At 42.2% G+C, this 25,404-nt stretch overlaps 1 protein-coding gene across 26 annotated transcripts in view; it reads right to left on the reverse strand.

Annotated features, from left to right (window-relative positions):
* Positions 1–25,404, reverse strand: part of RBFOX1 (RNA binding fox-1 homolog 1) — a 2,071,930-nt gene that overhangs the window by 21,053 nt on the left and 2,025,473 nt on the right. For 17 of the 26 annotated variants that reach the window (XM_040458700.1, XM_040458723.1, XM_040458708.1 and 14 more), the window contains 2 exons: positions 21,008–21,050; positions 16,132–16,196 (listed from right to left, as the gene is read on the reverse strand). In XM_040458700.1, coding sequence (XP_040314634.1) covers positions 16,132–16,196; positions 21,008–21,050 — 108 coding nt within the window. The remainder of the gene's footprint in view (positions 1–16,131; positions 16,197–21,007; positions 21,051–25,404) is intronic. The other 9 variants (XM_040458724.1, XM_040458710.1, XM_040458711.1 and 6 more) reach the window with 1 other exon arrangement.

Genomic DNA, 25,404 nt, shown 5'->3' on the forward strand with positions numbered 1-25,404 from the left:
AGGAGAGAGGAGACTGGCATGGGTCTTGACCCCCATGCTACTCCTAGTCTGCTCTGCACTCTCAACACAGACCAAAGAATTTAAACTTCAAGAGCAGCTGCCCCTGATTTTCAGAAAACTGGTTATAGAGGATAAAGTCTGGCCAAGTGGTTCTCAGCCTTGGCTGCACACTGTAAAAACACTTGGTGCCCTTCTAAAATTCTCAGTGATCATGCTACACCTAAGACCGGTTATATGGGAATCTCTGTGAGTGGGTCTTGGGTGTTTGTAGTTTCTAAAGAGCTCCAGGTAACTCTCATACAAGCCAAGGCTGAGGGCCACTTGTCTAGCTGAATGGTTAAGTCTAGTTCCTTAGACTCACAGGGAGAGGTGAAAATAACGGGAAAGCCCAGGCCCTTCTCCTGTGGTCCTAGCCTAATTGGTCTGGGGCAGAATGTGGAATGAGGTAGTTTAGGAAATATTCAGCAGTTAATGTAGGATTCTGTGCCGAGTGTGGGCCTGGTTAAGATTCTCTCTCTCTCCCCCTGCCCCCTTCCCCCCCCTTTTCTCTTTACCTCCCTCTCCCCTTTCCCCTCCTTACCTCTCTAAAATTTAAATATATATATATATATCCCCAACTATTCTTAAAAAACTAATAAAGAAAGAACCTCATTTCTGAAAGCGAAGGTGGTCTAACGGTTGCCACAATGTCATGCTCTCTGTATCTGATTCCTCCCGTGTTTCTCTTATTTCAGTATCTTCCATGAACAAACTCAAGAGGATCTTTGCTGGGTCTTTCCACTTGCCTTCTGAGTCTGCATCTAATTCTCTTTACCAATTTTTTCACCTAGGATTCCTTTCTATTTTTGAACCCTCTCTCTACTGCAGAATTTCTCAAACTTCCCTGAAGATAAGAATTAATTAGAGTGCTAAAATATAAATGCTAAAAATAGACGTCTGGGTTTCAGCCCGGACCCCCTGAATCAGAACTTCCAGGAAAGAGATGTGAACATCTGTCCATTTGGTGAGAACCCAGGCCTGGTTACTGACAAGCTCTGGGGACCCATTCACCAGTCCTAAGTGTCTGGTGCTCCTGGAAGAGAATCATCATTCCAGGTAATTCTTACCATGGGGACATCTGGAAACATTGCTGAGAAATTTCCTGCAAGTTCAGTCCCATTTTCATTTCAGAAATCTTCCTACTCTCCCAGGAAGATTGACAGGGGGAGGCTTTGTGGGAGGAGGGAGGATTACTAATTTAGGAAAAAGAATGAAACGGTTGATTGCTGAGCACGAGGAAGAAGGCTACATTCGTCTCGGCTCTTTGGAGTGTTGGTGTCAAAGAGCCAGTGACCTGATGTCGATGGAATACTTATCCATGACAGGAGGTGGCCAAGCCCTGTATCTATGTATTAACTGATTTAATTTTCTCTACACCCCCTCTTCCTATCCCAGTCTTTATAGATGAGGAAGTGGAGGTGTAGGTCATGACCATGTGCAAGTTGGTGGAGGTGAAATCTGAACACAGCTGGGTTGCCTCAAGACCCCAGCTCTTCTTCACTAAGATTGTGCTGAGGGGCACCCATGTTGGGGTGCTGAGTCAGCAGTGAAGTGAAACGTCTCTACGGAGGAACCTCCTGAAACTGTCCTGAACCTTTCATTCCTACTGACAAAATAACAGAGAATCTGGATTCTCCTCTGAATATGATGTTAATTGAAGTTTGAGAGGGATAATTATATTCTGCTTTAGCAACTTGCAATGTGGAATGACACGGGCCATGGTCTTTCTTTTTCATTCTATCACCAGACTTCATTATGTTTTACGATGGTTTTCATAGACCAACCATCTAGACTCTGCATCTGACTCAGCTGGTGGTACATTTAAATTAGTCCTGTGACCTGCCATATCATCCTTCTACCCCACTTTTCTTCTTAGGCGAAATCTCATCTGTCTGTAATTTTCTTTCTTCTAAAAATTACCCACGGCTGAACTCTAAGAGTCAAATTAAAATAGTAGCCAGCCAGTATTGCTGGAGGGAATGTGAGAAGCTAGGTATGGAGACAGAGTAAAGGTTGGGGCACAGGCAGGGGAGGAGGGAGGGCAGACAGGAAATGTTCTCCCATCAAAGAACACTGGTGTTAAGTTTTACTGTTGGAAATTCTGGTCACTTCTCATTCTTTGGCCTTTTAATTCTGTCATGTCACTATTGTTATGCAAAACTCTGGGTGGATTATCACTCATGGCAGTCTTCTTCTAGTATCTTAGTGCTATGAATATGGAAGCTAGCAAGCCCACGCCCACACACACACACACACACACACACACACACACACTTACATGTGATTAAAACCCTCCAAGGCTATCTAGTGCAAATTCCCTAGGGCCTAGAAGTTAGTCTTCAACCTTCAACTCTGGCAGATAGCAGTCAAGATGTCCCAAGACAGCAGTGGCACAAAGTCAAATTAATTCTATCTGTAGATTCTGGGCACCTGTTGGTTGTAAGGCAGAGTATCTTAATGCTGTATATATAATTTTTTAAAAATAAAATACTAATGACCAGGTCCATTTCCCAATCTTTTTATGTCAGAATCTTTGAGAGTAATTCCCAGGCCCAGGTATTCCCGAAAAGCCACTCTGGTGATCCCAAGTGTCGGCCAGCACTGAGAACTGACATTTCACTGTATGACTATTTCTTTGAACTTAAGTGCCCTGACTCTGCAGGGAAGAGAGCTGTGTCCTCTGGTTTTTCAATTAAACAGCACTAGTGCTGACAGCCACATTTTTAATTGCTGATATTTTAGTTTTTGGAAATTATATTATTATAATAATTATATATATTGTTTAATATATTACTTATTAATTTTTTACAACTGTGCTGTGCTTACCACGATGCCTCCTTTTAGACATGTGGGATTAAGGTAGAAACACACACTAATCAGGAATTCTTCCTGTTCATATTAAGAAGTTGCTGGAAGGGTCATATGGAATCCAGCCAGGAATGTCTTCTGAATAGTTGCACATAACATGCAGAAATAAGGTGCTTCCATTAAAATTCTTTTTGCCGGCTTTACTGAATAGCTCACTCCTCTTGTTCACTGAATTCTCAGATGGTTCATGAGGGTTTGCTACCTGCCAGACACCCAGCTAAGCCAAAGGGATGGGACCTTGTGCTCCTGGCCTTTAAATCACTGTGCAGCATCTGTATTGGGCTTGGCTGTCTGGAAGCTCATAACCTAATTTATATTTCAATTTTACACATTTGCCATCAGTATTTTACCTCCCTTCCCCCGACTCAGTTCTAAAACTCTACAATTATAAAAAGCCCATTCAAATTTATATTTTTCACTGCCCTGTCGTTATTTCTATTCATGTTTCAGTATTGAATCACATGTACTGGGAGAGGCGGTGGCAAGCTGTAGAATGAGATGGGGTGTAAACAGACAAAGCAGCAAGCAAACAAACAGATTGACTGTAGAATCCTCTGAAAGGGTCTCTCCCGATCCTTCTCATCTTAAAAGGGAAAACATTTCCCTTTAACATACACTTAGAATCATTTCATTCAGTTGCAGTTGCTACTGCTAACATTGAGCACATTTGGAAAAATAAAGTTTACTTGGGAAAGGAGGCTGACTGCTCTGGATCTATCCTCAATTTGAATGTTCCGTCCAAAACTTGTGGGTTTAAGAAATTCAAATCCAAGTGCGTGCCCACTCCCTGGAGACCCCGAGAGTAGTCACTTCCGGAATTTTAGTTTCTCCAAACGTGAGCAATCTCCTCAGCTCCCACTACTTTTTTTCTCAGGTAAAAGAGAACAAACGGTGAATCTGGAAGCCCTGCCCTGTCACCTTCCTGGGCCTCAGTTTCCTCATCTGGAAAATGGGGACAAAAATAGCACAGGCCTCCCTTAGATTTGTTTTATTTTTTTGCACTATGATGAGAGCATGAATGTGAAAGCACTTCATTTGTGGGTAAACTACCATTTATTTTTTTTGGCTGTGCGAACTCATGAAGGATAGCTGTCTTCTCTCCCCAAAGAGAAAAGGCATTTGTGTTTTTGAGTGCGGGGCTTTCACAGTTTTAGGCCAAAAGGGGGACAGTGAACAGCCCTTTGAGGTTACAGGTGCCTCCGGGAAGACAAGGTCCAACCTTGTCTTCCAGAAGATGAGAGGGACACAGAGGAGCTCCTAAAAGAGATCGACTTTCTGATGCAGGGTTGGAAATGGGTCTGGCCAGTTCTGGGAACAGCTATGTGTGTTCTCATGGGGAAGCAGCTGTCCTGTAGAGGAGAGGAGTCCCGCGCTTAGTGAGGTGGGCAGGAGCACATGGTATTGGGGCTGAGGCTCTGGAGGCTGGAGAGGCCACACTGAGAAGGTCTGCGCCCACCTATGAGTTATGTGCACAATGGAGTGAGTGCGGTGGTGGAAAGGTCCAGAACCTTCCAAATCCCCAGGGGATTCTGATACCCCACGACCACCCCCAGATACTGGAGCTCTCACCAGTGGCAATGCGAAAAGAGCAACAGAGGCAGATTTCGTTTCAGTTTTTGAAAAGTAAGTCTCTGTAGACAAACTGGTTGCACAGAAATCTAAAGCAGTGGTGATGTGGGGGCTAGGTTTATGCCACAGGAACCGGTCACTTTTCCTACAAAGCTGACATGTCCCTGGTAGCCTGGACTCCTCCATAGACAGAAAAGAGACAGATGAACAGAAAAACAGGCTGTTTGATCTCACGGGTCCAGTGGCTTCTTCCTTCAGAATTTTTTTTTTTGGCCCAAATTATTTTTCCCCAAGTTTTACTGAGGTATGGTCGACAAATAAAAATTAATATATGGGGTGCTGGGGTGGTTCAGTCACTTAAACATCTGACTTTGGCCCAGATTATGATCTCACAGTTCATGAGTTTAAGCCCCACATTGGGCTTTGCACGACAGTGTGGAGCCTGCTTGGGACTCACTCTCTCTCTGCCCCTCCCCTACTTGCGCTCTGTCTCAAAATAAATAGATAAACTTAAAAAAGAAAACTGAATATAATTGGGTTGTAGGATGTACTTTTTGAAAGAGATGATTTGGGGCGCCTGGGTGGCGCAGTCGGTTAAGCGTCCGACTTCAGCCAGGTCACGATCTCACGGTCCGTGAGTTCGAGCCCCGCGTCAGGCTCTGGGCTGATGGCTCAGAGCCTGGAGCCTGTTTCTGATTCTGTGTCTCCCTCTCTCTCTGCCCCTCCCCCGTTCATGCTCTGTCTCTCTCTGTCCCAAAAAAATAAATAAACGTTGAAAAAAAAAATTTTAGAGAGATGATTTAATATATGTACATATTATGAAATGATCATCACAGTCAAGCTAATCAACATATCCATCATTTCGTATTGTTACTTTTTGTGTGTGGTGAGAACACTTAAGATCTACTCCCTTAGCACATTTTAGGTATCCCTATTTTGATATTTCTAAAATGGAAGTCAAGATTTAAAAATAAAACGCTCCATGGTCAAAATATTCTTCTAAGCCAGAAAACTTGCTCCCACAGGAACAAAACAAAATACACCCATCGTTTAGTGATGTTAATGGGAATATCCCATCCTGAGTGTCCTTTAGTGTCAGGTGCTACTTAAGGAGCTCTCTGCTCATGACCACACTAATTCAACAACAACCCAATCAGGCAGGCATCACTCAATAGCCCCACTTTAAAGATGAGGCAGCTGGGGATCAAACAGGTCCCTTAGCTTGCCTGTATTATCTCTGTAGTAAGTAATGTTAGCCTAAATCTAAATCCCTGATCATATGCTACAGATGAACAGCAAAGATTTGCTAATGCATGCCTCAAAGTAGGTACAGTGATTACAAAAGACTTTGCCTCAAATCCTGAGCAGACAATTTCTAAGTTGTGGGCAGCTGAGTAAGGCACAGGTTCCCAGAATGTTAGTGTTACAGGGGTATTAGAGCCTCATCTAAAAATGACTCCCACTTTCAAGTGGATTTAATTTTGTTTGCTCTGGTCTGGATATAGTCAGTGCTTTCAAGTAATACCTTATACTCTAAAATATCTGTCAATGAACAGTTGAGCTATTGAAAACCCCACTCATTTTCACCACCTCCTGTAGTTTATGAAGTAATGTTCACCTTCATCTCCTTTTGACTGTAACTGGTATGATGGTCTCCATTTAGCAAATGAGAAAACTGAGGCTCAGTAAAGGGAAGAGGAATCCGGTGGGATTTTTCCAGGGTATGGTTTACATCAGCCTGAGGTTATTACACAGTCAATGAGAAAATACTAGCATGAAATCATTTGTGTTATCCAGAAATCTTTAGGGTAAAGAAAATGATCGATCGTGGCCCTAGACTAGTTGGGGGAGGGGGAGTTCCCTCAGGATGGATTGCAAGGGACCTCCAACGATGGATGGTTCTTATTTTCTCACTGAGGAAGGGAAAGTAGGGAAATGACTACAAACCAACAATTTGCTAAGACAAATTCTCCTACATGCTTCAAGCTTTGTAGAATGTCAACCTTATTTGCTGCATAGGGGGTAGCACTGAAGCTTGCCCTCTATGGGGGTGCTTCTCAAATGTCATCCAAACCACCCGGGGATCTTGAAGGTACAGATTCTGACACAACAGGGCTGGGGTGGGTTTGAGATTCTACATTCCCCACAAGCTCCTGGTGAGGCCAACTGGGTTGGTGTGGGAACCATGCTTTGCAGGGCTCTTGGGACCCTCACAATGAGCCACTCCAATCTTAAAATTTCAGAATAGACTAAGGCGATCACTCTTTCTCCATTGTTTAATTTTGAGATAGAGAAACTGAAGACAATAATTTAAAGAATAGCAGAGAAACAATCCATCATTCCGGGAAGGCTATGCAGCTGATAGTGTCCGGGATGCATGTTTAACATGCACCCACCTGACCACCTGAGCTCATATCCTACTAACTAAATGTAACCCACACACCCTCTACCTATGCAGAAACGGTGAAGAAAACATGTCCCTCATCTTTTAATGCAGTTTATAACTTCAAATTACAAAAGTGGACCATGAACAGAGATGGAGATTGAGAGGCTGATCGAAGCATCCAACAATCATGGTTTTCTTTGTAAAGGCATTCTGAGCCTACAAACGCAGTGCAAAGTGCTGATGCAGGTTATCAGATGTTTGGTGTATTTCTATAATCTCAAGTCCAAAGCATTTCAATTTAAGTGATTACGATAATTAAGGGAAAAGGGTGTTGAGCTTTGATTATGTCTCATCTCTCCACAATCTATTGATCTATTCAAACATTCACACATCCTAATGTGGCAAGAATAAGCCCAGGAACAATGACAAAATTGATGAGTTAGTTACTCCTTACGGAGATTCCCTCAAGCATTCACCTCCAAACTACCGTGTCTCTAATTCCTGATAGTGGTCCCTACTCTAAACGTTTTGTGTTAATTAAGTGTGAACTACACTATGGTTTTGAGGAGAATTTAATTCCAGAGGAATCAATCACTGTGATTCACGCCAGGGAGAAAATCATGAGAAATCATTTATTTCTGTACAATGACTGTTCACATGCACGTACTGCGCACAAATATGGAAACAGCACAGAGGCCACATTTAAACAGAAATCAGTTCTACTGGGAAAAAATTTAAACTTTCTCAGAACTTGTTTCGATAACTTTAAAGGAAATACTAGAAATTTTTAGTGAAAAGTTCCCTCTTACCCTAAAAGACAGCTTATAGTGTATTACACAGGGACAAAAAAGACAAAAAAAAAAAAAAAAAAAAAGCAAAGAAGTACAGAGTGTTCAATGTTTGTCACATTCATGAACTAAGATTCTATTGTGTGTGTATTTCCTTCTCCTTGACTGGGAAGCTGTCTTCCATGAGGAGCTCTGTTATTTGCTGTGGAAAGGGCTCCTCCAGAGTCTCCGTGTACCCATTCTCCTTGGAAGTTTCTGACCTGCCTCCAGAAAGTACCAGGCTTTCTCACCTGTCTCGAAACCCTTCACAGCTGAAGGATCCTGATGATGCTACTATAGCATAGGTTTTATTTGCTTCTTTGTGGCCTATCAAGTCAATGATCTGCAACCTGAGAAGTGTGTAATTAGGCCATGACATGACCAAAGGAGTTGTTACATCTTGTCTCCTCACTGGCAAAAGTGTCTACCCACATGGCTGTGACAGCTATGGTCTACTGGGTTTGGAATTTCCTTTAATGTCTCCCCAACTCCTTGTTGGTCCAGTCTGTTGACTATTACAGTCTTGGTTCTTTTTTTTTTAACGGCTTCAATTGCATACAAATTCATCCAATAGTGCATAGCAGTTGTTAAGAAGCCATTATAGATTTCGGACCAAAGGCAATTAGTTCTTGAAAGAGAAATTTGAGCACTTTTTCTTTTAACCTGTGTGTGTGTGTATGCATGCATGCATGTCTGTAAATTAACAATAGGAGAAACTAAGGAAGTCCATCAATAACAGCTATATTTATTTTGAGCACCAAGAGCTTTGTGTCCACAAACACGAGTTTCAAAAATCATATTGATGCTACTATCAAGCGTATCTGTCCCCTCCGCTATATCAGAGCCATCTCAATTGTTACTAGATGAAATCACTGTCAATCTACACAGCAGGTGGGCAGAAAAAGTAATTTATCTTAGTTATCATAACTTTTGTTTTTTGGTGAAGGCCCAATAGGAACTATTTGATCCATAGGGAAAATAAATTATTGCTGGTTTTGACAACATGAAATTTGACTCATGTTTTCATCATTAACTCATGTCTTAGTTACGACGATTTGAGGATGTAAACATGACTTGCCCTGACTTTGTTAACAATTGCATAAGGAGACAGAAACAGCCCAGGACCTGGACTAAAGGACTCTGGGTGTGAAGTCCAGTCTTTGGACATGGAGAATCTGCCTAGGGTAAGCATACATGTTCTGCTTGATCTGGGACAGTCCAGTTGAAGCTTTCTGTCCCGGACTCATTCTTTTTTTTTTTTTTTTTCAACGTTTTTTATTTATTTTTGAGACAGAGCGAGACAGAGGATGAACGGGGGAGGGGCAGAGAGAGAGGGAGACACAGAATGGGAAACAGGCTCCAGGCTCTGAGCCATCAGCCCAGAGAGCCCGACGTGGGGCTCGAACTCACGGACCGCGAGATCGTGACCTGGCTGAAGTCGGACGCTTAACCGACTGCGCCACCCAGGCGCCCCTCGGACTCATTCTTAATAACAGGACATTCCTTCTCTGTCTCAAGTGTCACATTCTGGACAGTCATTTCTGGGGTCACGCTAACTACATCGCTTCTCTCCTCAGGTTGTGTGTTCTAATGTTCTACACAGTACCAGACACGCAGAGACACTACCAAAAAAAGGAACTTCAAAATAGAAATAGAAAATCCACATGGTGAAAAGGAAAAAAAAAAGTGTGACAGGGAAGATACTATACTTTCCTTACTTTAAGGAGCGCTGACATCTCAAAATCCAAACTTTGGATAACTGAGAAACTGAAGGGCTTATATGGCCCTTCCCCTAAGTAAGTTTGTCTATAACAAAAACAAAGCAAAACCCAACAAATGATTCCTGGAACTCACTGGAGTAAAAAGAATTAGATTTGCATATAATCCTACCTATTAAGTTTTAAAAGGCTTGTCTACGCCATAACTTAGCCCAGTCAGTCTGGCCATTATCTTTCCTAAATGCTTTCAATGACTCCAGAACCTGTTAAGGAAATAACAGATTCAAACCCCTGAATTTTAGAGGTTTGGGTGGAGCGACATAACCTAGGTATTTTTGTTTTCCTCCTTCTTGCCATCCAGATTTACAGCTCTTATGGGAACACAGGAAAGTAAAAGACAAGAACACTTTACATAGTGCCCTTTCTGTGCGGAGTATCTCACAGCCATTGTGTCAATACTTCCAAACCACCGTGTAAGGTGGAGTCAATACACCCATACGAGACGAAATGTCATGTGAAGAAATTACTTCTCAAGATTGTTCCAGTGAAATGAGACAGAGCCTAGTGATTAAGGGCACATTCTTTAGCTTCGGAGCTGAGCAGAAGAAAACTTGCCCACTCTTCAAAGCCTTGCCTTCCCAATCTGTAAAATGGAAGGGCCACATCAATTTTACAGCATCCTTGGATGGCTCAATGGCACTGTATTTGGAAAGCACATAGCACAGTGCCCTGCACTGGTCAGGATTCCATACAGAGCCACTGTTACTACTGCTATGCTCATAATTGTATTATCACAGTCAGAGAGGATTTGAATCCAAGTTTGGTAGCCTACCACCTCCAACTTCCAGAAGACTTAGTAAATAAGGCAAAGAATACAGTCCGCTATTTCCAACTAATGAACATATTAACGGGAGCACTGTCATATATATCACCAGTTTTATTGAAGAAACGTATTTTTGTCTGGTTTCTGTGCTGTGTAATGGGAAGCTCACAGACAATGTATGTTTCTTTCTAGTTACCCTAAAGCTGCCTAGAATAATTAGCTTCATTCACCCTCTCTCCTCCTGAGGGGGACCCTGACTTGCTGGAAAAAAAAAGAAACCAAATGAATCAGTTAAGAAAGTGCACTTTAAACCAAAAAGAAGAAAAAGAATATAAATAAAAATAAGAATATATTACATATTCATATATTATCTCTCTCTCTCTCTATATATACAGATACATATATATATATACACACACACACACACACACACACACACACACACACACACACACACACACATATATATTTCAGCTTGGTGTTCTAATTCAGAAAGCTGAATGTGCCTTTCTGGGCACTGGGATAGCAGGATGTAAATAAAAGCATTAGCGACTCATTTCTGTGACATTTCCATTACAAGTTGACAGAGCATCTTTTCTTGAATTGCAGAACCCTGGAGACTTATCAGGGCAAGTGGAAAAAAGCAGAAAAGAGAACTAAAATCAAGAACAGCTTCGACAAGGCAGGGTCAACAAAGGTACAGAGAGAGAACTGCTGTTTGCTGCTCTGTTTTGACTCAACAGGTAAGAATCTAAATCCAAACCAGTTTCCTTCTGACCCTGGATCCCTGTCTCAGCTGGGGAGATGCCATGGGATAGACACACTCCTATCGCCATCAGTCTCCACGACCTGGGCCATCAGCTTTTTTTTTTTAATTCATCTGAGAACCACCCCTGGCATTAAGGTTTATAATGCACTAACTCTACTTTTCAACAGTGGTCTCAGAGGAAAAAAAAAATTGAAAATGTAAAAATCTAATAGGAAGGCTACTATAGAGCTGCCAGCATTTATTTTGCCAAGTAAAAACATTAAAAACAAAATTGCATAAAACAGGAAAAAAACAAAAAACAAAACAAAGCTACCATTTTCTGTTGTCATCGTTTTGTAAAAGGTAAGCTCTCTGTATTGACATCTAAGAAGCATGGCTAATGCCTGACCAGTCCCAGGAGTGGCCTTCCTTCCTCCCTCCCTCCCTTTCTCCCTTCATTCCTCTTCCTTCCTCTCCTCCCTTCCCTCTCTTTCTTTTTCTTCCACTTTTCTGTTCTCTGTTCTCCTCTCTCATTTTTCTCTCTTCCATCTAACCACCTGTGTATCTATTTATCATCTAACTTTCCATCCATCCACCCATCCACCCACCCACGCATCCATCTATCCATCCACCTAGGTATGTATGTATGTATCTATCTATCTCTATCACCCATATAAATTCAAATAGGGGTAGACCAACTTCTCCATGACCTCAAAGACATGCCTACTTATCCTTATTGACTTTTAAAAAAGAACTACTAATCTATTTCTCTCTGAAATAGAAACTTCTATTAATAGGTTATGACTATCACATTAAAAAAATGTTCTAGCATGTGGCTTATGACTGCCTGAATTTGACAAGTCCTGACCTCCCTCCTTATATTAAGATTTACCTGGATTCTCTCAGGAGTCTTTTGTGAGGGCCTAAGACACAGCTGTGTGTGTGTGTGTGTGTGTGTGTGTGTGTGTGTTCATTTAAGCATATGTATATATAGACACACAACATACACACATATATATGAAGTGTGTGTGTGTGTGTGTGTGTGTGTGTATTTCAAATGCAGAGGGCAAGATTACTGATTCTAGGGCATTTTAACTACTAAGCTACGAAACTGCCAATATTCCACCATTTTTTTGTCACACAAAATGTTTTCAATGAAACTTTAAGGTCTCAAAAAACAAATGAACAAAAAAAGTAGAAAATACAAGAAACAAAACCTTGTTGCATGTTGTCTCTATTGCTCAGGCTAGGGGCACCTGTGCGGCTGGGGCTATAACTGTTGTGTCCAAAGTGGCTGACTTTGGGGGATCCTCAAAGGAAACACGTCTTACGTGAAAGAAGAAATGGCCCTTGGTAACTATCAGTGCAACGGGATCGTTATGAAATCTCCGAGCGAACCACTCTGCATTACTTTCTTCTCTGGCTGATCAGACCCTTAGTTCCCTTCTACACTAATGTGGGGGACGTTCTCATGCACTGGTTGTTAGGAGATGTTAGAATGTTTAGCAAGCAGGACAAGCAATGACAAATGTCTGCCTTTCTGGAGAGAGAACATTTTCATCAAAGCTATAGACACATCATACATACATCCCCAAATATTTGTGGCACAAGTCCCTGAATAGGGAATATCCCCTCCCGCCCCACTTTCTGGTTTGGCTGCTCACAGATGCATCAACAACCAAGTAATAAAACACAAAGAAACCAAGAGCCAATCCATAAAGAGAAGCCTACCCCCAGGCTTAATTCAAGCAAGCCATTCATCGAGCTAATGTGATGGTGGACCTGTCAAATCCAGAACGCATCACGGACACATCAGCAACACCAAGTGGCATGCAATGACCAGATGACCGTCGGCCCCACTGCCATGCTTTGATTGGTTCAAGCTCAGAAAACAATCCCCTTTGAGAGTTTGGACAGTTGGCTTTCCCTAAATCAAAGTGAGATTAAAAAGGAAGGTTTGGCGAAGGCAAGTGCTTACCAAAGGTTTTCTAAATGCCAAGGAAATACGTTTGCCTATTCCCATTAAATTCGTCAGTGAGACTATACAATTACCTACTCCAGGCAGGTCTGTTTCTTTTGGGGAAATCTCTGCCCACACCAGATGGTCTTCATTCTGGAGGTCAGCAGTCAGAAACTCTCAGGGTGCTCCCAGATAATCAGCATGTGATCATGTAACCAAGAAGATGATGGGGCAGGGAGTTGCAAGGGACCCATCAAGGACCTTCTGGACAGTCCTGGGGTTACTGGGGTTCAACATTTTCCAAAGGTCCCTGAATCTTTAATTTGACGAGGGCTTAGTTTGTGCTGATAAAAGGCAAAATTCTACCAACGGGGGACATCAAACCTCTTTCGCTTTCCACATGCCTGAGGAGCAAATCTCATGATTACAAGTAAAGTTCGTTGCGGCTTCTCTTCACTTAGTTGACAGCCAGTGAGCATCACCAAAATGCTCTCAATTCTTACTGATTTTGCTTCCTATCCTGAAGGAGTTTCTTTGGGTTTAGAAGTTTTACTCTTTGTCATCCTGCCTGTCTTCCAGACGAGAGGAACTGAGAAATCTATCATGGCTGATACTGCACTGTGATCGTGTAAAAATAAATTATTACACAACTGCCCTGAGATAAATTCTAGAAACTTGGCATCTTCCATCTGGATTCAAAACCTATTCTGACAATTTCATATTTTCCCCAAACGTGTGTCTTCTATCAAAGGGAAGGGTCTTCCTTCTCTTTACCTGCTTACTGAAAACATAAGGAAGTACCATCATGTCATAAATACATATTGCAAATCGAACCAGAAATATCATTTTAAAGATTGTTTTCTGGCACTTTACCTATTCCTGCATTTACCTCAATGCAATAATCCCGTCTGTGGCAACTGTCTTGCTTGCAATAAAGTTAAATAGGGCTAGCGATCAATTTCTACAGCAACCAAGAAGACCCAATGTATATGAACAGCATGAGGCCAATTACATGGACAAGAGTATATTTACTTGGTTTCTTCCACTGAAACGATTCCTCTAAAGTGGGAATTGTAGGGCTACTCAAGATTTACCAATCCAAGAATGAGGGCAATTTTCGGTAGGACACGTTGCCAATGAGAAATATCAGTAATATTAAAAATAACAGATTTTATACACATATTTGCACAGGGTGACCCCCAATGCAACATCATTTTAAATTAATTTTCAAATGAATGCCAATAGAGATGGCCAGATTCTCAAGTAATTCTATCTAAGAACAGTATTAAATATTGTTTATTTTTCAAAAAGCATCTAGGTTGGTCTTATTGAAGAAGGCAATTTAAAGTATATCTTTGTAATTAACCTTTTTCCAACCTGGGGGAAGATGCACTTATACTGAGAAGCAAGATAAAAATCCAGAGAAATAAATCCGTGTAAGATTCTTATAATTATACAGCAGACTAAAGTTACTATGATTATAATTATATACAAAGTGGGTGTTTGAGAATTTAGCATCTAGAGATATTTTCACAAAAATAATTAAGGGTTGGAGATGAACCACATCACAATTGATACTTTGTGAATCTTCAGTGTGCAGAATTTAATAGCATTAAGACTTTTCATTTGTAGAATGAGTTCGAGGATTTCAAGATTAACATCATTTTATTAGCTTTATTGACCCTCTCTAGTTTCCTAATCCGGTGTCAAAGTGGATTGAAGATAGTAACGTACGTAAAACGTATTTTGCATCTTAGTGAAAGATTACTGGGTAACTGGATAATTTATGCATTTAGAACTGTATCTTGATGTTGTGTGGATTTCTTTAGAGGCTCCCTCCGGCCTTGGGAACTCGTTATGGCTGTTTATAAGAAAGTAGTAATGAAACCTGCACACAACCAGATAGCGATCTCCCTCCTTTCTTGCCAAAGAGCCATTTATTACAAGTGTAGGCATGGGGATTTCAAAGTGCAGCTTTTGGGGTTCAGGAGTTGATTTTGCTTTCTTCTACCTTGGAAGAAATCTGCAGCTACATCGAGCTCACAACACATCTCGTGAGAAATGGAATGGGGCCGCAGAAAAAGCACACCACAGCAAACCAAGAGAGGAACTAAGTCACAACAGGCCAGGGAGGAAGGAGAACCAGACGCTGCCGACACTTCCCATTCAGGGGTCAAGTACATTGCCTGCTTACCTGTCTGACCCAGCATGCCTCAGCCACACATGCAAATTGTTACCATTACTGTTTTATTCATGAGACATATTTTTAAATTAAAAGAGTCATTACCAAAAATAAGCACCCTCGATCACATTTGTGCATGCAGAGCTTCTGAACATTCACGTTTATGTCCTCAGAAAACAGAGCCAACGAGTTGCATTCAATATGGAAACGCACGCTTTTTTTTTTTTTTTTCAAGGCACCTACACAGGAATAGCTGTGGCTTGCCATTTCAGAAACCCAGTTATCTGTTAAGCCTGGGTAATGGGTCATCAAGCTCCCCTCCACCCCCCCCACCCCCACCCCCACCATCCATTCTGACTTCTGCATTTCTTAAACCCACTCGGTCCCTTCCACTGCCAGTCTTAACATGTGGTGCACGTTACGAATAAACGTTGGCTTATCTTAGTAGGATCGGACACTGGGACTGCCAAAAAGAGTGAATCATCTTAGGAATGCCAGATACATCTCCCCCATTCCTTTGTTCTAGATTTAAAACATGCAGTGGAGGGAATGCTTTACTGGGTGTAAAACGTTGTAAAAAAAGGGGGGGGGGGGGCACCAGGTGCTCGAAATTGAGGGAAACCTGTAGGATCGTCTTCTTGGGGTTCTTCCTACAAGTTAGATGAAACCATGGCTGCTTGTTACGCAGAAGACTGTGGAAAGACTGTACAGGGACTGTATGTGTGTGCATGCAAGGTGTGCTGTTACAGGAATGGAGAGATCTGGAAAGCAACTCTACTCGGACCAGACATAGCAATTCTGTGTTTCAAGCAGAGAGGGCAAGAGTTTAGGATGGTCTAGGCTTGACTGTCCCTCTACATGGCGCCGTTTCCCTTCACGGTGGGACCTGACTTTTTGGGCGCTGCCTCCCCAGAAGTCATGCATTTGCACCAAAACCAGACGAGAATCTCGTCTCCCGCCAGCTAAGTTCATTTCCAGGTAGTTGTCAAGCAGAAGAAGGGAGACTCTTACCTGTCACTGTAGGCAGCGGCAGTGGCAGGGGTAGGCTGGGCGTAGCGGTATGCAGCATAACCACCCTAAAACGCAAGGAGAAATCGGACTTAGGAATGCACAGGAGCCCAACACAGGGGCGCCCAACTGGGAGACCACACCAGAACAGCAGTTACCCACATCCACCAGTCTAACGTGGAGGTTAATGAAAGCTTAGTACCAGAGCGAAGAACAAAACACACTGGAGAGACAGGGGCTTGGATACCAACCCCAGCTGGATGTTAAAGGTTAGCGATTGTGAGCATATCCCAGAGGAAGAACCCACATACCCTTCTAAAGAGATGTACCTACATGGTTAATGGTGATCGTCTTGGGGTGGGGAGGATTACGGGGGATTCTTTAAACACTCTTTATACTTTGCTGAACTTTCCAGAGTTTCAAAAATGATTATGCTTTCCCTTTACTTATTAGCTACTAACTTAGGCTTCATTCAAACACTCCTTGATTACTTCCTTGAAAATCCAATGTAGGCTGAGCTAATGCCCTCCTGTGTTGCATTTGTATTTATAAAAAAAATAATGCTTTGATTGAAAGTTTATTAGTAATCTCTTGCATATGTAGCTGTTGAACCACTGAGGCAATTAAAGAAGACTGTGTAGCTTTCTAAGTGTTGCATAATTATTTTAAAAAATGGAATGGTGAGCACTTCTTAAAAATTCTGTCTTTTCTGCTAAAGATATAACACTGGTTCAGATAGGGAATTTGTTTGGTGTGGAAAATATGATAAAGCTTTCCAATTTGTAAATAAAATCATTAAGAGAAAAACCTGAAAAAAATAATTAACATTTAGGTGCATGTACCAGCAAATGCAATTGTTCAATTAAGCAGAGGACAAGCAAATGGTCATATTCGAAAGGAATTGTGTTCAGTGGAGCATTGATTATCAAACTGTGAAAATAACTGAGCTTGCTTAGCAGACCACAGCAATACATCAACCACTGTCGAATGATCTCAGCACAATTAACAAACAGGATCCAGTCTCGACCGGTAACATTGGGACCACTAGGGTTCTAATTAGAATTCACAGTCCCATAATCCTCTGGGAAACCAGTTCTCACCCTCTCCATAAAGTGGCAGCTCTGAACAGACTGATGTGTTAGAGGACAGTGAACAGCAAAGTCACTCGTGTGTCAGAGGGGACCTAACAACAAAATCGGGAGTGGGGGGTCTGTTACATTTAGCTCCACGTATAGGAGACAGCTGAGTTGTAGGACAAGGAGATCAATGCTACAAAAACCATCTTTCAGAATGTAGACAAAGTGGTCTGAATAATTTATTTCTACCCTCTTCTAGCAACAGCTAACTTTCAGGATATATCTGCCACCTCTAATGTAGCAATTCAAAAATCTAGTCTGTCCTTAGAGAAACTTGTTCTTTGGATCAGCCCTGGAGAAGGCACACACATCCAAGACATCCTGACAGAGTCACCAATCATTTGGAGCCAGTATTACAAAAAAGAAAAGAAAAGAAGTCTCCCTTGAACAATAACATGGAAGCTACAAAAAAAACACCAGGTCTTATCCAGACACCACCTGGTGTTCCAAACACCACGTTCTCTAATTAGGAAACAGGGAAACTCATTAGATGTACTGAGGAGTTGTAAAACCAAAGCAGTTGTCACACCAGCACCAAGCTCAAGACAGAGAATGATGGGCCGAGGGGAAATTAGGTCACCAGATTTCTACAGTTGTTCTTTTTATCTGCTTGTCCATCTCCTTGGCTTTCATGATGTGTCCGGAAAGACACAGGTGTGCAGGTGTGTGTACTAAACAATGAGGTAGAGAGGGGCTGAAGATAGCTCTCTGATTGCTAGGAGGCACTAACTACCACTAGCTGAAAGGTTTGATGGAGACAAAGTGGTGGGTGTGGGTGTGTGTGTGTGTGTGTGTGTGTGTGTTTTCTCCCAGAATAAAAAGCAAAAGCCATTGCAAAGGTATCTGCATCGAGGGCCGTGTAAATCAGTCATGATTTGTGACTGTGAATTTGGTCCCAGCAAAGATTTCTAGCGACAGCTCCTTGCAAGAAACCCTCTGGGTTTGCACTCTGTATGTGTTCCCAACTTCTGTGATCGTTTCCACTGGTGAAAGTGGGCAGCAAGTTTGAGAAGTGGAGACAACAGCTGCAGTGGAAATAGCAGATGATGAAAATGAGCATCAATGACGGCCAGTCGGTATTCACTGGATGCACATAAAATGGATGTGTGTGCCACTGGGATCCTTGTGCACAACCGATGTGCTTGTCTATGAAGCTTTGGGAAGGGCCATCCACCCCACTGTTTTCACATGACTTGCCCATGTAAGGAGAAGAAGTGTGTGTTTTTATGCAAGACAGGTACAAATGGTCAATACCTTGACATGTGTCTTTGTCATTCAGGAAGCTGCTTACTAGCATTCCCTATTTAAAAGTCAAGGTCACAGTGTGTTGAAGTCTGTGGAGTCAGTGGAGCCTCTGACCTTAAGCCGTGGTCTCCTTCCTGACCAGTAGGCCTGCTGGTGATGATGGCAATGCTCTACATCTGTGCCGTCCAGGACAGTAGTCCCTGGTCCTTGGTGACTATCGAACACCAGAAAAGTGGCTAGTGGAGCAAACTGAATTTTTACTGTGTTTAATTTGAGTTCATTTGAATTTACATGCAAAGGGCCACATGGGGCTGGTGGCTTCAGTGCTGGACAGTACAGGTCTATGAGATCCACCACATAGGTACTCAGTGGAAAAAGGAAAAGGATTAAGTGGCTTGATCCCACCACATCTCTCTATTGCATTGTTTTCCTTTGCTATTTTTCTTCTGTACAAAATCCGTATTAGGGGAATAACAGAGTTGTGTATTAACTCAGTGTAGGTGTGCATACACTGTAAAATGATCAAAAAATACAAATTGCTTTAATTTGCCTTGCTAACAGGTGACTCTAATCAATTTTATTGCTCCATATTTTGCAGCTCGCTGAGCATAGCCAGAGCTCCTCCAAGGTTCTGTGCTAACGTCTGAAAAAGGAGCGCTCATTTCCATTTGCTGGCACCAAAGGATGTTCATGTTGAGACCAGTCTTCCCGACTTTAGGACAAAAACGCATCCGTGACGGTGAGATTTTTCCCACCACCAAACCAAATGATAAGCACAACATAGTTCTGTACTCCCTACTCATAAAACATCCTCCTAAACAAGCTGTAAATGAGACCTTATATAAAATATAAATTTTAAATGGCCATTATGAATCCGCACTCCACCCTCCACCCCCACACCTCTGCTGCCACCACCAGACGTGGCCACAAAGACCCTGACTGCTGTTGTCTGAAACATTTCTTTCGCTAGCAGACGTCCTCTGGAGGTTGGGCACATTACTGATTAAGGACCTCTGATGGTGCTCCAAAAAAACGTTTTCAAAACTGTGCTTCGTGGGATACTAGCTGGGGTAGGAAAAGGAACCTTTCCCAAATAGGTCTGGGAAATGCCAAGTTAATTAAGAGGAAACTGGCTATTCCATTTGTGGAACTTCCTAAAACAATACTGCTGAGCACTGTAGACCCTCAGTGCATCTGAGTCATTCAACAAAAGAAATCACATTTTTGACCTTAAAGCATACTTTTGGACAAAGATGTTCTAATGTCCTAATGGTGAATGACTTAGGAAGAGAGGCAAAATGTTTGTGTACTGCAGGGGACATAGGGTAGAAAGGGTTGTCTCGTGTGTGTGTGTGTGTGTGTGTGTGTGTGTGTGTGTGTGTGTTTCCCTTCAGTTTCACCATATAAAGTAGCAGTGGGCTTGATCCCAGACAGAAACACCCTAGCTTCTGAGAATACCCAAGGATCTCACTTTGTGCTAACCACAAATATACCAGTATACACATATATATCTCAATATGTGATTTACTGAAACTACATTTATAAAAACATTTGCAAAATGAAACACTTCAATAATCACTCCCTAATTTATCTGCATCATACATTCAGCAGTTTTTGAAGTGTGGCAATGAAAGTCAGTTTTCTCAAAATGTAAAAATAAAAGTTGATCTTGGGAATTTAAATTATTTTGTTCTCTCCTAGATCCAAGTACCCCTTTTTCATACAGATTTCTCATTAAAACTTGATGAATTCTCATGGTTAAAAAAAAAAAAGAATGCACTTTCTTAATGGACTTAATACAGAACAAAAAAAAATGAGAATTGTATGTTACAGGGAAATCCATGTAATAAAACTCCCACTGATCATCCTTAGCTTTACATTCTTCTTTCATTTTATTTGACAGTTTTAATGTTGGTTATAGACCATATTGGGAGACTCGGCCAGCTATACTCCAATGGATGTGTTGGCTCTTTTTTCTTCCTACAAATTGGTTCATTTGGGGGTTGCTTCAGCAGTGAGTAATAGGGTTGAAAGCTATAGCAATAGGTGTGAAATAAATTTATAAGAAGCTACAATGAAACCAGGGAAAGTTATGTTAGCTGTACACACCCTCAATGCTGGATGAATTTTTCTCTTAACCATTCTAGTTGACTCCAGGAACCTACTACAAAATTATCCAGACAACTGATGACAATGAAACATTGCAATTCTTTTCACTGAACTTATATTAATTGAGTGTAGATACATTTTAAGCCCGGAAATTTATAGCCAAGTCAGACCCCCACTTGGATACACTCATGATCTAGCAAACAAGGGAAATCTTAGGATATGCATCTCTATTCTGGAAGCATTCACATCGAAACTGGAAAATTCAGTTAAGTCTTTCCTCCTTCTATGTTAGAGAACATCTCCCCTCCCCAGAATTGTCTTGTTAGTAGGATTTCACAGCAAACCCACAATCATAGTGATGAGTTTTTCCACCAGTCGGGATTTCATACCTGCAGCAATTTATTGCCATACACAGGCTCTTGATACACTACTCTATAAGGAAACAGAAATGTAATGTTTTCAATGCAAAAATGAAATAAATAAAAGAAAATGCATAAGTCAGACAGAAATTCCAGAGCAATTCATTTACAAGTTTGCTTCTCTTACTTCCCTAAGATCTGAGATTGACCCATCAAACCCAAAGAAGCAGCAGGTTTTAGTTTGCAAATCTCTGTAACCCAAGGTATCGAGAAGGTGGAGGTGGGGATCGAACCATACTGATTATATCTGGGTTATAACCTGTGTTTATTTTTAAAGAAGAGAAAAGGATACTTTCATGACTTCTTATCTTTGTAAGCATATTGCAACAGTTCAAATGAACTATTTCAAATTTCTCTTGTTATCTCACGATTAGAATTTTCTGGAATACCTGAGGATTTAGCTTTGATGCCTAGTGATCGAGACAGTTAAGATGACAGTACAGAGCAACCCTAACTGTATCAATCCTTTTTTTAAAATCAATATCAAATAGCAGAGAGTACAACTGAATTTTGTGAATTAATGAATCACACTGAAGCTACCAAAGCTACTTTAAATCTACATGACCAACAAAACGATGTGTGTGAATGTGTCTAGATAAGCTGATTATATATATATAATATATATATATTTATATTATATATATATATTTTATACACATATAAAACCCTTTGACAGAGTGGGATGTGATTTTTGGATGTGAGAGTTTTTTGTGGGTGAACCTAATCTTTCTTGTGAGTGGTTCCAATTTAAAGTGAAATTCTGAGGGATGCTTGGGTGGCTCAGTCGGTTGGGTGTCCAACTCTTGATTTTAGGCTCGGGTCATTATCCCAGGGGCATGAGATCGACCCTACATCAGGCTCTGTGCTGGGCACAGAGTGTGCTTGAGATTCTCTCTCCCTTTCCCTCCATACCTCCCCAGCTTGCAGTCTCCCTCTCAAATAAAATAAAAAAGTGAAACTGTCCAGTTCCAGGGAAGACAATGAGGTGACAGAATATTGTAAGACATTTAGGGACCTGCCTCATAAAGGTATGTGTGTGTATATATCTTAACCTTTCCTTAAGTTTCCTCTTTAGTCAATCTAGGCCTGTGGACCTATGCATGTCAACGCTCTATGGAAGAGCCTAGAGCTGGGAAGCCCAATCGCGTGGGCTCAGACTTCAGTGTGAATGAATGTTTCTGGACAAATCATTTCATCTCTTTTTGGGGGCGGGGGTGGGGGGAAGTTTCCTCCTCTAAAAACAGAAGTGGAGGTAATGGGTATTGTGATTCCTCCCTTCCAGGGCTGAGGAGAGGAGGTAAAGGCAGGAGGGGCTGAGCATCTTTCTTGTCTCCTGTAGCAAATGCTTAACTTCTTGGTGGGTGGTTGCCCCCAGGGTGACTGACCTGCCTCATCATGCCCACCAGACTCTGCAGCTGGCTTCCACAGCAGGCAGGGTCCCAGGAATAAAGACTAGGGCTTTATTTGGATAAGCTCTGCATTCCAGCTCTCTGTGTTTACATCAGGGAAATTAAAACACCTCTTTAAGATCCATGGATGGCAGAATGACATCATTTCAGAAATAATTGTCTTCAGCCATGGTTTCAGCTAGGAACTTGTAACAGAATTTAAGAATAACGTTAAGCATGGCAGTGGCATCTCGAGACGTATCTGCTAGGCAGCCTCATGGCCACATGGACTGCTGCAAAGCTTAGGGCTTTCTTATAAAAAGGGAGCGTGGTTAAGATTTCTATCATATATCAGTGTTTCTCTCTTTTTTCTCTCTGCCCTCCCAACTTGTCTTCTCTTCCCTTTTTCCCATTTCTCCTCAGTCTCGCCCTACTTTCCACTGAGTTAGTACATTCTTCTCAAACAGCTCTATTATAAACATCCTTATTAACATTTTCAATAGTTATCATTTGATCAAATGCCATACCCTTGGATAGCTCCCTGAGCCAGTGAAGGCACGTGTCTGGCTAAATGCAGTTGAGCCACACTTACTGTCAGCCCCGTGGCCAATTCTGGTCTTGTGAGATCCACAGCTTTGCCCCTAAACAGGATGGATCGCTTTGTAGGTCCAGGGGACTTGGCCCTTCTATGTCAACTTTCCAACAGGTTGTCAAGATCCCATGGGTCACTTCCACTAACTTACTTATTTGTTTTCTTTAACCTGACTCACTTTTTCATGAAAAAAAAACAAAACAAAACAAAAAAAAAAAAACCAGTGTACAGTGCTAAGCGATAACAGTGAACTTACAGATTTGATATGCTAGTTATGTAAGCTAAATTCCCATCTTTTGAAATAAAAGTCTGTGTGTGTGTGTGTGTGTGTGTGTGTGTGTGTGTGTGTGTGTGTATGTGTGGCATGTCCTTGGGTGGAAGGGACCCAGGTAATGGCCTTTTATGCTATCCTTCCTGACCTGAAAACTGGCTACATCCTCTCTGATGAGTGGCCTTCCACACTGGGCATGAGCATGTGCCCTGTGGCCAGAGTCCATGCTTCTACTGCAGGGCTGGGGCCCTGAATAGGATGCTGTTCCTGTGCCCTCAGCCCAAATGAGCTTCCTAGGCTATGGCCTTAGCTTCTGGCTCACAGCACCCCACAACAAATCGAACTGTTCCTGCCATTTTAGGGCATTTGTGACCACTGCTCCTTCTCTCCCCAATCCTCTTTGAAAAGCTGAAGCAGGAGTGGCTCATTCTAGACTGGAGGCAATGGCTTGCCCATTGTAGGGGTCTTTCGGGTGTTTTCTATCCTCTGTGCTCCGGTGGGACTGAGAAAAGTCCAAGGGCTCCCCCATCAGGTGGGAGGGATAGAAAGAGCATGACAGAGGGAAGGGGAGGAGAAAGCAGGTGCAGAGAAAAGACTGTGGTCTGCTGGCTGTGTTATGATAGCGGCTGGGCTACTGCCAAAGTGTCAGGGTGGACAGCAATGGGTAGGAACTGGTGGGTGGCCCTGCCTGCACCGTCCTTAGAAGTAACTTAAGCTAGAAGCTTATGACTCCACCCAGCAAAATTAAGAAGAAACAGAATGTTTAAACCTATTAGAGGCGACCCATGTATCTAACACACGTCCCCAGGACCTCCCAGGATTGCCCCAACCCTATTTATTGTGCACTGTTTGAATGAGATTGAAGGAGCAACCCAGAAGCTTCCTTTACCTACAAGGGAACCTCGCATGCTTTTCTATGAACCGTGTTAATCATAATTTCTTTAAGAAATGGAGCACTGGGAACATTTCTAGCCATCAGGGCATACTGTTACCTCAAGGAAGGCAGGGGTGGCAGCTTGAAAAGGCACATTCGAGACTGTCATATACTTCCAGCCAAAATGAATCCTGCTCCGTAGACTTTAAGAGTGCAGGAAATATTCTTATTCCTTGGTTTCCTTAATCCATGTAAGGCCATCAACGAGCCATTGTTTTGCTGCAACAGGTGGTCTAGTTTGTCACTGTGCCTACGGACATGCACCACCTGGCAGCGATAGTTTGAACTTGCCATCTTACACAGAGCAGAATACTCAGGAAGGTCTGCAAGATCTGAGCTACCCTCTTGGAAAGGGGACAGAAACACGTACTGGGTAAAACAAGGCTCGGAGTTCCTATTTCAGTAAGTTTTCCTGTCCCCTGATTGCCTATTTGGAACTACCCTTTGAAAACTCGTTGAAGAAACAGTGTCCCCTCACATAATCCCTTCACGTGGGGGCACCCAGCCACCTGCGGGGGCTGCAGCACTAGGCCCGGCAGGCTTTGCCCAGGTATGATGAATTCGTGGGAAACAAAGCCTCGAAAGGCACTCAAAGCACAAAGGGACTTTTTTGTAGATTTCCTCCCTGAACAGACTATATCTTGCTGCCTTAGTCTGGGAGCTGGCACATTTGCTCCCTTCTGAGTGTCTCTGGTCCCTCCTTTTACCTTGTTTTCTCATGGATTCTCATCCGTAGTCTCCAGTGCCGACAGACAGAGACACGTCTGCCTGCTACTCTTACTAGCACGTTCTTTCCCAGCGTCTGGGAACCTACACGCCCTGCCTTCAGGTGGTTCCTCCTTCCTGCCTTTCACACATCTGGGAGACAAGGGAAAGACGCCCATTGGAAATATCCATAGGACAGAACAAATTAATAATTCAATAAACTGCTGTCATTTTGCAAATGAGGAAACTGAGGCACGGCGAGGCGGACACTGGATAAATTGCAGCTAATACGATACTGTTGTTGTCAGTTAGGCTTACTAACACGTTCTTTTCCCCCACTGGTGGGTATTGATGGGGATATTGTATTTCTTTTTTCTTTTTTTTTTTTTTGGTGGATTATATTTTTTGTTATTTCCATCCCTTCTCTTCTCCCCATTTCCCAAATTAAAAAAAAAAAAAAAAAAAAAAAAAAAAACC

This window comes from Herpailurus yagouaroundi, unplaced genomic scaffold (genome assembly GCF_014898765.1).
Source record: "Herpailurus yagouaroundi ecotype Mexico unplaced genomic scaffold, PumYag 222, whole genome shotgun sequence".
In the NCBI taxonomy this organism is placed as follows: Eukaryota; Metazoa; Chordata; class Mammalia; order Carnivora; family Felidae; genus Herpailurus; species Herpailurus yagouaroundi.